This window comes from Cyanistes caeruleus, chromosome 2 (assembly GCF_971803275.1).
Source record: "Cyanistes caeruleus chromosome 2, bCyaCae1.hap1.1, whole genome shotgun sequence".
NCBI lineage: Eukaryota > Metazoa > Chordata > Aves > Passeriformes > Paridae > Cyanistes > Cyanistes caeruleus.
In genome coordinates this window covers 91,431,039-91,442,235 of record NC_141702.1, presented here as the reverse complement: position 1 = coordinate 91,442,235, position 11,197 = coordinate 91,431,039, and the positions used below count along the sequence as shown (strand labels likewise).

General features: G+C 40.3%; 1 protein-coding gene across 2 annotated transcripts in view; it reads left to right on the top strand.

The window, feature by feature from the left end:
- The first annotated feature begins 637 nt into the window (after nucleotides 1-637).
- PLB1 (phospholipase B1) overlaps nucleotides 638-11,197 on the top strand; it is a 106,514-nt gene continuing 95,954 nt past the window's right edge. Inside the window, exons 1-9 of one of the 2 annotated variants that reach the window (XM_086869971.1) lie at nucleotides 638-1,332; nucleotides 1,543-1,666; nucleotides 1,753-1,848; nucleotides 5,638-5,675; nucleotides 6,792-6,855; nucleotides 7,332-7,390; nucleotides 8,807-8,838; nucleotides 9,713-9,756; nucleotides 10,718-10,802. In XM_086869971.1, coding sequence (XP_086726097.1) covers nucleotides 1,791-1,848; nucleotides 5,638-5,675; nucleotides 6,792-6,855; nucleotides 7,332-7,390; nucleotides 8,807-8,838; nucleotides 9,713-9,756; nucleotides 10,718-10,802 — 380 coding nt within the window. In that variant the 5' untranslated portion in view covers nucleotides 638-1,332; nucleotides 1,543-1,666; nucleotides 1,753-1,790. Of the gene's footprint in view, nucleotides 1,333-1,542; nucleotides 1,667-1,752; nucleotides 1,849-2,206; nucleotides 2,281-5,637; nucleotides 5,676-6,791; nucleotides 6,856-7,331; nucleotides 7,391-8,806; nucleotides 8,839-9,712; nucleotides 9,757-10,717; nucleotides 10,803-11,197 lie in introns of those variants that run through there. The other variant, XM_086869978.1, reaches the window with a different exon arrangement.

Here is an 11,197-nt window from a genome sequence, read left to right as displayed (position 1 = left end):
TGTTTACAAGAGATTTACAAGCCTTGAAGTTAATGCAGTTTTCCTTCTGGAGCATGTCACAGTGTTTAAAGGCTAAACTTACTCTTGGATCTGTGGTTTATGGCAAATGAATTAGTTAATGCTACCTTCTTTTTCATGCTTGGCTTGGTGTACAATGAGGAAGAGGTTTTCTGGGATTTTAAATACTTCCAGGCCTTCAAGAAGTTTATTTCTCAGACTTTGATAGTGAGAGCTTTCCCTTGAGAAGTGAAGCAGCCACAAACCTTTGTATGTTATGATGGAATCCACCAAAGGTGATTCCCATCTGTGCTGAGACTGTACAATGCTACCTTGACTGAGAGGTTATAATGGTCCTGACCAGCCTAACCTGAACCTCCCTCATTCTGACCAGGTTCTTGGGAGTTCCACTGCAGCTCAGCTCAGGCAGGGCTTGCTGGTGTGGTGCTGTGCCCTGACTGTGAGTAAGACTAACTTCTCTTTACCTTACTGGTTAAAGGAGTTTGGGTGTCAAACTGTTTCAGGTGTGAGAACCCCGAGCAGAATGAGCTCATCCTTCTCAGAGTTGAACATGCAGCTGTGTCTGAGATGAGAAGCCTCTTGTGCTGGTATATTTTTGCTGAGTTGAGGGCGGAGTTTCAGTGAGCGGAGGAATGCTTTCCCCATCTATGTACATTCCTCCTTGCATATTGCTCTGAACAATAGCTGTTCATGTTCAGAATTAATGTAGCATTCCTGATTTTTGAAAAATGAAATGAGCACAAGATCTACCTCCAATGTGTTCCTTCAAAGAATGTCAGATTTCTGTCATAAAACAACAGAAAACCAAAACAAGCAAAAGTCCCTTTTAAGGATGGGTTAGATTGCCTTAGTTGGGTGTGTTAGTGGTGTATTTAAGCATTCAAAGCTCTTTACTTAAGCAGACTCCCATTGTTCATATAGGATCTCTCTCTGGGTGTATGTAGGCTTGGAAGAAGCCAAAGACTGCTGTTTTGTGTGAGGACAGCAGGCTGCTCTTCAGTGGTTTGACCCTGATGCTGTAATTGAGGCATAGTGGTAGTTTCGCTGGGGAGTGTTGTGTCACAATTTAGCTGGCATTTCTGCACACTCTTTGACTCTGCAGAAGTGACTGTGCTACTGTAATAGTGTCACAGCAGGGGTTTGGAGACCTGTCACTGTGAGGGCAGACTTACTGATCCTGATTGTCTGGCACTGCTCTGTCTTGGCAAATACTGGTGAGGCATAACCCAGTGAAGGAAAATCTGCCAGAAGAGGAACAAGTGGAAGAGAAACAGGCACAACTTGAGTCTGGTTGAAGGCAAGAAGGGAGCCCAGGTAGGGAACAAGACAAAAGGAAGACTATAACCTTCCTCTTTGTGTGGGTGTGGGCTGCTACGTAGGGTTCAGTTGTCCTTGTTGCCTCAGGACCAGAGGCTCCTTCCCTGCCTGGCAGAAGCAGGCAAATGCCAAATTAATATGTTATGTATTGCCTAGAAGAGCCTTGACCCTGCTGGAAAAGCTGACTCATGTGATCTTGGTCCTTAGATTTGCTGAGAACTCTCCTGAAAAATGGCCAGCTCTGTCTGAAAAAATGAGAGAAGCTGCGCCCCTTCTTTGACCCTTGGATGGGCAATGAAATGAGATATCATCGTTATTTTGCTTTCCAAAGGTAGAAGCTAATAAGTTTTATGGCTGCTGAGTTATCAACTTTTAAGATATAAAGGAGAAAAAGGAAGAGAATTTCTTTATTTTCAGCCTTAACATCTAGGAGCACAGATTATCAATTCGTAGAGATGGTTACCATGAAGCTATTGTTAGGTGTGCTGTTCCTTTGGTTGCTCTCCTCAGAAGGTAAGTTTCGGAAGGCCTTTGAAAATTTGCATTGCAGAGTATTTGGGAACCTCTATTTTTAGTTGTTGCAAGGTGGGTATATAGCAGGCATTTTAGAAGCAGGATGAAGAAAATCTGTGAGTAAAACTGTGATCTTAAATGCAGTTTTGGTTATGTTTGATCATTTTTTGATGAAGATGTATGCACTGGTTTGCACAGTACTGGGGACAGAATGTGTCTTAGTCACTGAAGCATTCTGGTGAGAGAAACATCACCAAAAAATTAGACTAGCAGTGAGATCTGTGCCAAAAATGGTGCAGAAATTCAAGCAAAGACTAGAAGTTTTCCCTGAATTCATAACTACGACCATCTTCTTTTCAATGATAGATTATGTGAATGATTTGTCAGCATCCTGGCATTCCCGGCATTGTTCAGATTTCTGTAATGTTCAAGGTAGGGGGGAGCCCTTGTTCTCTAAAGTCCATTATTTGGTGCCAATGACAGTTTTGTAGGTGCTTAAGACTGAAAATGCTGTGTATACTTTGGCTTTATTTGCTCTGTGCTTCAGGTCTCTGCCTGTAAGAAAATAATGTTAACTAGTAATAGTGCTTTAGCTTAGCAGTAGGCTGTGATGATCACTGTCTTCAGAGGATTATAAGGTGCTCTGATAAATAATAAACTGTTAGGAGGTTTTGGTTCCTGAAGTAATCAGAAGAAATTATCACATCTGAGCTTTTTAATTTAGAGAAAAATATGCACAGTCGCTGCAGTTCCTCTGAAAACATTATCCAGGAAAAAGGATGTTGATTGATAGCAGCCTATAAGAATTGCTTGTTGAAACAGATTACCTGTAAGAGCAAGGGAGGAAGGAGTTAGAATCTTTCTCCCAGATTTTGGGAGAATTATCTGAAAAATACTTTTTTTTTTATGTCAGGAAAATTGAAAATACAAGTAAAAATTATTCAGTGGCATAGTAAGAGAGTAACTATAATTCTGGCAGTTTAAAAAGTCATCCTATGGAAAGTGTAAATCCAAAACAAAGTAAGAAAACTGAAGAGGTTTAAATTTAATCAACCAAGCCAAAAATGAATCTGAAGAGAAACAATGAATTATTGTTCAAGGACTGAAAACCAATAAATCCTTTTTCAAATTTTTCTGAAACATGTAGGACTGACTGATGCATAAAAGAAGGCTGAAGCCTGACAAATAATTTTTTTCTTTGGTGTCCTTGTATAACAGCTTAAAAAAGGCCTTGCACTCCAAGCCTTTCAGCAAAAGGGACAAAAGGAGTAATGACCAAATCCTTGAACGAACTGATGACAAATAGTAAAAGAACTGGCAGGATTAGATGATATCCACCTGAGGGAATGAGCCAAGCAGAAATATAAACATGTCCATTTTATTAACTGTGATGCTCGTATTTATCTCTGTTGGGATGTGGGCTCTGCACATGTTCAGAAGTGATCTGGATAAGGGTAGATGGTAACATGCTGATGCAAAGCTATTCAGGATGTTCAGAATGAAACTTTAGACTAAGGTTTCCCCTTATACATTACTCTTATCTATGTGTGCACTGTGGTGAACTCTGAATAGATACTGCTTGACCCCAGAACACAACTGTCTGAAGACATCAGTGCTAATGATAGTCAGGGAGAAATTATTTTAGGAGTTAGCTAGAGAACAGCATAAAAACCGCATTGCTGCTGCTGTGTACAGGGCCATGGTTCACCTGCATCTTGACAGTGGTCTGTATTTTTCATCTCAAAAAAGATGTGGTAAAACCTAGGAGGAGGATAAAGGGGGAGAGTGGTCAGACTTAGGAAAAAATTTCAACATGAGATCAAAGAAACTAACTCTTCAGCCTGGAAAAGAAGGGATAGGTATATGATAAAGATGTACAGGCACATGAAAAATAGCAAATTTTGCAGAAACAAGGGAATGACTACTCTTCACAAGAGCAACAAGGAAACAATCACGTTATTAACAAATGAGAAGTACTTTTTTCCAACATGTAATTGAGTGATGAAGCATCTTTTGCCACAGGTCTTGAGGAAAGCCAAAAGTGTGAAAGTATTAGAAAAACGAATAGGCAAATAGGAAGAAAGATGGCAGGGAGTTCTTCAACATTAAGTAATTGCTTGCTTGGGGAGCACAATAGTACAGATAGTTGGGAGGATAGAAAACGGAAGTATATTTTGTGTATTTTCCTTATTCTTTGCCTAAGCATCTGCATTTGGATATTGTCAGAGGCAAAATCCCAGACTAGATAGACTTTCAGTCTGACACATTAAAACTGTTCCTCCAGCTCCCTGAGAAACTGGGACTGGATCCTCTTTCTCTCTCAATGTAACCGAAGGAACTACTCTCAAATATAATTGAAATTAGTGTTAAAATTCTCAGATACCGAGTTCCTGCAGTAGGTCTCTGTAATACACACAAGTCATTCATTGCTTTTGCCTCCAGTATCCCAAACAGATTTGGGGTTTCTGGTTATTGCCCTGAGTAAAGCATCATCAAAAACCACAGACTGAACAAGTAGAAATGTTAAAAATATGTCACACAACAGCCTGCAAATTGTTTCAACCTTCTAGTACTTTATTGTTATTATTATTATTATTAGTAGAAGCAGTAGTAGTATATTAACTTAGTATTTTACTACTTTAAAAATAATATAAATTTGCAAATAGATCATGGCTGAAACCCAAGCAGGGGAAAAAAAAACACATATAGAAATTGCTGCCAGTTACTGAATATGGTCATGTAGTGTGGCACAAGCGACCAGCTAAGGTGGTTATGGGGAACAGTAGTGGGTGGCTTTGTGTCACCACACTGACTTGTGTGCACAGGTATCCGTGTCCCCAGAGCCCTCTGCCCATGCCATGCACATCTCCTTGCAGCATGATCACCACTGGCTGCCCTGCACCCAAGGATGTCTCACCTGCTGGACAGAGCTGACTCAGCTCTTACTCTGTCACTGACTTGGAAAAAAAGATGTGCAAGCAAGAAGTACTCAGCAGGGCTAAATATTCCAAAAATAGCTTCTGACTGTTAAAGGACAATTATTCCAATTCTGTATAAGACTTTCTTGATGCTGATGGCTTCACTGGGGCAAGCAAGAGCAGCTGAGAGCATACTTTGAAGTTCAGCTGACCTAGGCTTTGTGGCTACCTTTGTGGAAATTTTAGAATAATAAAAATGCATACATCCAAGTGTATTCTCAAGGAAAGAGAATGTTTATTGAAACATCTACAGGCCTGACTCCTGGCTCCATAGGCTATTTTGTCTGCCAACACTCTGCTAAGAAAAGAAATTGCAGCTGTTTCTGTATCACTATGGCAAAATCACAACAGTGTCATGCTGCTCCCTGACTATGAAAGATGTAGATTAATATGAATTGCTCCTTTCTAAGGAGTTTCACCTTGTACATGTGTAAACTACTCTAAATTTGGACAGAATAAGACTACAGCAATGTATGAAACATGCAGAAGAGGCAAACAGGTAGGGAAGGCCTGTAGAGAATGGGGTTATGTGGGGGGATCCACAAGCAGTCCATCACCTCTTTCTATAAATCCATTGCATTCTACTAATTTCAAGATATCTCACCTGCTTATAATAACTAAAAGCTTTTTCTAGTATAGCAAAATCAAAGAAAATATGTTTGGTTGGGATGATCCTCATCTTTGGAAAGCAGAGCAGATGAGAAAGGTGCCTCCTCTCTGGATTCTGTGCTTTTAGGTATATTAAGTCTTATGAGGCTTTTTTTCCTAAGATAAAAAAAATATATCATAACCTGTTCTTTAATTTTTTAAGGTAATGCAGATGATCAGGAAGAATATGGGAAACTTGAGGTAAAGTATGAGTACAGCTTTCTTTTTTTTTTTTTCTGTTTTCAATACTTATGATTACCTATCAAGCTGTTGCTTCCTCTTAAGCAGCAGAAGAAAGAATAGAGCTTGTTGCTCTAAACTGCTTCTGCAAAGAAAAAATGCAAAGCCAATGAATGAGTCAGCAATGTGATAGTGCAGCTGCAAGATTACAGAACGTAATCAGGAGATAAGGTTTTCTCCAAGCAATGTTTGTTATTAGTTAGCATATCCTGTTTGTAGGTCATTTGTGGTTAGCACTTGTTCCTAGAGGCTCTGTTGCTCTTTCAGAAACACAGGATTAAACTCTTCTTTGCTTTATAACAGTGCAAGGTGTCTGCACCATTGAAGTCCTCCAGCTGGGCAGTAGGGAGTGTGTAGGGACCCTGGTGGCCCTTGTCACTATACAGATTTCACCTTTAGGTATTGGTGATGGTCAGCCAGCCACTCATGGTCATTATGATGAGGGAATCCCTTTCCAAGTCACCTGGGGAGAAAGGGATTGCCTTTCATGTCCCTTTAAAGCACTTGATGTTGGGTTGTGCCTACCATTAGGATATAGGATGGCATTAAACAATGTTCCTGCTGGTACTGAGCTGTCTCTCACACTGAGTGAATCATATCACTCACATACCTGCCCTCTCTGGTCACCTGGCCAGGTGTTTTTAAGGAGCCAGAATTGGTTAATTCTGCTTTTTTCTGTTGCATATTGGAGATGTAACATTTTGTTGTGTCGGTTGGGTACCCCTTGGCACACAGAGTTGTCTGCAATAGCTCTCCTTGTGACCTCTTCCAGATTAAGTAATCACTGAAGCAGTGGACGTGACAGGACGTAGTCAGCATATTTCATGATTTGCTCAGGCCCAGTGCTGTGGCAATCAGAAGAAAGCTGAGGAGAAAGTGTAAAGTTCTATAAGAGTTAGCTGAAAATGCAGATCTGTGTTCCCGTGTACTTCTAACACAGGTGTAATGGTTCTTTGAAATTGTTTACATGAGTAAAATCTTGGTTCTGTGTGGGAATGGAGCCTGTAGGACCCTTCATTCCACAGATTTTCTTGTTAGATCTAAGCAATCAACAATATTTATTTGTTTATGTCTAAGGCTCTAAGAAGCTTGCAGTTTTCATGTGACCAGGCAATGTTCCCTGAGACCCCTTCATCTTCAGGTTTGTGTTTGATATTGTCTCTGAAGAGGCTTTCCCTCACAAAATTATTTGAGAATGGGCTGGGGCAGAAATCAGCTGTTTGCAGGGATGCCTGTGTATGGGATTGACTGAAGTGCAGCTAGGCTCTATAAACTCCTTAGTTTTTTGTTCTGCTTCTGATTACTTTTCTACCTTTGTTTCTTCAGCTGGTGATTGAGGAGGCCACTATTACTTCAGTCATTCCCAGCAGTGTTTTTTAATCTTTTCTTGCTTGATGATTGAACATTTCAGTGCCTCTAAACACCCAAAGTATTTACTGAACACTTGAAAAAAGTTTCTCATGCTTTCTGAGTACTTTAAAGCCTCCAATCAAAGTCATCAGTATAAATTTTTTACCATTTTAGCCAATTTTGTGTTCTAATATACTGGTGAATGTAACTTTCTTTTTAGGGCTGTTTGGAGTTTTTTGTAACCTGAAGTCTTTTGCTTTTCTGCAGTTCATACTCTAAGGCCAACTGACATTAAAGCTGTCACTGCAATAGGAAGTTTGCAAAGAGTAAGTACAAGCCGGAAATGTGCGGAACATTTCCTCCACTGTGATGATGAAGTCAGCTGATGATGTAGTTTGGGGTTTCAGAGTGTTCAGGACTTCAATCTTTCCATAAGCATCAAAGACTTCTGGTGAAAAAACAACTGGAAATACCTGCTGTTCAGTGTTCCAATATACCCTGAATCTAAAAATAGCCAGCTGATTTTGCACCGGAGGAAATGTGATCACAGTGCTCTTGCAGAGAACCAGGATATTTGATTAGAGTACATGGATCTTCCTAAAAATGAGCATAATAGATTGAATAACTGGAAGAAGATACTGGGAAATTGCAAACTGGAACAAATACAAATTGTTGAGAAATGCTGTAGATTTTCCACCTCAAATTTCCTACCTAGAAGGCAGGAGGTCTATAAGAATCACAAAAATTTATTTCTGTTCTATAGATCAGTGGGTAACGTTGTCCTGCCTGTAATAATAGAGTCAGATTTGGATGATCTTTATTTGTCCTTAATAAGTGGAAGTGGATATCTGAAACAGATTTGAGGCCCAATTAGAAGCATTTAACTACAATTCTCAGGCTTTGAGTAAGTGTAGAAATGCCGATAGAGCAAAAATTGATGGCCATTGGAGAGGCTGCAAAAAAAATGTGAAAAAAAAACTGTGAAAAATGGGGAAGAGTCTCCCTTATTACAAAATAACTTTCAAATTTGAGATGGGATCCATCAATATATCATACTTCAGAAAATCTGCATTTCTGGACTCCTTGTGAGTACCTCTCTCTTTTGAAAAAAATTATTGTCCTGAATGCAAAGGTGCTTCACCCATATCAGGTGCATGGCCCTTTGGAGCCATATGTTCTTTGGACCAGTGTCTTTGTTGCTTGTGGGGGTGTCATAGAAAAACATGTAAATTATCTTCTTTTAAGCAATATTTGCTGTCCTAGAGCAAACATCCCTATCACTGTCTCCTTGTCAAACTCTCTGAAATCAGTGAAGTTCTTCTATTGATGTTGTTTCTTTTTAACAGACACCCTTCTGTCAGAGTGCCATCTATTAAATTATTTAAATGATAGGTTATGTCCTGTGTTGAAAAGGAGTAGGACTAGATCCAGAGAAATTTGGTCTAGGTCAGCATTTTGTTTTATGGAATTTGATTTCAACTTAACAAATTTTATTTTAAGCCATGTGTAAAAAAAATCATTAATGAAAGCAGTAACTGAGAAAGGATTACCAGATTATGAAAATGCACTGTAATAGGGAAGTTCAGGAAAATAATTTAAATTTGTGAGTGATTACAACACAGTGGAGAAGAGTAAGTAGAAAACAATACTGTCTCTAACACTACTGAAATACAGTAGGGGAACAGCATACGGAGGTCTAGTTTACACATTGCTTAATATTATTCTTACTTCTTTGTTAACAGACACCAGGATCTGGTGAGGATTTGCTCCAAAGGTAACAATTAATAGTTAGCTTTTTTAAGTTTCATTATCCTAATCTCTATATTATCACGATGCAGGAGTTAAGGCTAAGCAATTTTTTTATTGTTTTATATAGAGGACAAGAAAGTCTATGTAAAATAGAAAGGATTTTGAGACACTGAACCTTTCCTGTCCTTTGGTAACAAATTTTTTGTACTTATGCAGGATATAGAATTACCTTAGGGTTTCAATACCCTTGATTAAGAACCGTTGCTGTGTGATAAATCCTAGGCAGTAAATATCGTAATTCACTAGTTAGAGATTAGAAAGCAGGGATTTATCAGATCTAAGAAAGAACCCAGTACCCTGTCTGCTGCTTGGTTGATTCCCAGTGCTTCAAGGAGAAGCTTTACCCCATTGTCTTCTTCCATGCCCCTTTAGCAGATATAAATCTGCGAGTGAACACATGACTAAACCTTGTAGTTGCAGGTCTGTGCAGATCTTTTGAGTCTCAGCAATCCAGATGAGGATTTAGCACTGCACAGATAAACTTTAAAATACTAAGTTTTTTTAATGGTTGCATAAACATCTGTGTCCTCTTGTGTGTGGGTATACACAGAGAGGCCCCTGCGTCACTTATACCTATACCTATAAGCAAGCACAAGTACTGCAACATGCAGAGGGTACAGAGACAGAAAAAATTGAGATCTGAGACTATGTTCTTACACAGCAGTAGCTGATGACATGACAGTTTCAGGGAAAGAAAGGCCCCATTCTTGCAGCAGCTGCCATGAATTTCACTCTGAGATGCAGCATAACTAATAAGAAATTGAAGCTGTGCTGTAATATAATTTTTCTTTGAGAAATGGAATAACAGGAACTTCCTGTTTTCTCTTCTCTTTCTGTAGCACAAGAAACAACTTCCTTGAACTACATGTGGCAACTTTAGCAGGTGCGTCTTTCTGTCACACCAAAACTTCAGCAAACTGATTTAACAACTCGCTGGCAGGAGCTCCAGGCCTCTGCTGGGCTGCAGAGCAGGTGCAGCACAAGCACACTGCAGGGGCATAAGGGAAGCCTGAGGGATGGTGTACCTGGGGACATGAGTAGAGCCAGGTTGTCTGTGATGGCTTTAAAGAGACTGTCTGGGTAGACATACAGCAGCGAAGAAGGGGTATGACAGACTGCTGCAAGATTCTTAAATGCCCAACAAGGTTTTTTGGCCTGTTATTTCTACCCACTACACAGTCTCTGCTGGTATGTGCTTGTGGCCCATGCTGGCCTGGTGAAATCTTGTGTGGGTTTGCCTGCCCAGAACTTCCATGTGCTTAGGATTTACACTGGAGCTGCCATAGATATGCCACATCTGTGAATTCATCATCTATTGTCCGTGTCTGAAGGCAGCCTTTACTTACTTAAAGGGCATTGCAAGTAAAACTTTCATGCCCACTGAAATGCTGAGTAATGTATAGCTCCGGGGTCCCGCCCCCCAAGTCATCTTCCTAGTATCTTAACTCCTTGGTGTAACATCCATATCCCTGTAAAAGGGTTTAAAATGTGGCAACTCATTGGTGTTTCAGGAGTCTCCCTGAGCAGCCTTTCTCAGTAGCTTCATTTCTACAGGGAAATGTATTTAAGCCCACCTACAATATTTGTGGCTGATATGAAATCAGGATGGAGGTTTTTGACCTGAGTCTGGAGGCAAACTCAGTTATCAAGCCTTCACTTCAGAAGGTGAGGAGCAAAACCAAGAAAAACAGCTGCAGAGGGGCTTGGGCACACCTCTCATGCTTGCCAAGAGATCCTCAGTCTTTGTATGTTCTGGTGCTGTTTTAGTTCTGTTGTGTTTAATGAATCAGCAGAGTAGCAGTCTGTTGGGGGTAGAAATAGCCTAACTTGGGTGTGTCATTCAGCTTTCATTAGCACCTTCAACCCCTCGGTCCTACGTCTGTCCCCTATTCCTGGCACAGCGGGAGAGGTGCCGGACCATCAAGCCAGGTGAGTCTGAGGGGCTTTTGGCTGGGCAGTTGATGTGCAGCTGGCAAGGGGAAGGATGGAAATGCTTTGATGGAAATTATTTGCACTTCGCTGGACTCCGAATATGCTCAGTATTGGCAGAGGCTGTCATTGTGGCTCAATCAGTGTCTGTCAGAATCAGGAGGAACAGAGCCCCACTTTGGCGTCTGTATCACTTGAGTTAACATCACATCTCTTTATAGCTGCAAAACAGATTTTTGGTTCAAATACAAGTTAACGTATGCCTACTAAGCTGCTGTTTTCATCTAAGTGCACATGTTTGAAAGTCAGCTGAATATGAACTAATCACCCAAAGCTCTCTGGGTAGCGCAGTAAATTGTCTAATCTTAACACATTTAGGAGAGAAAAGAGTAATC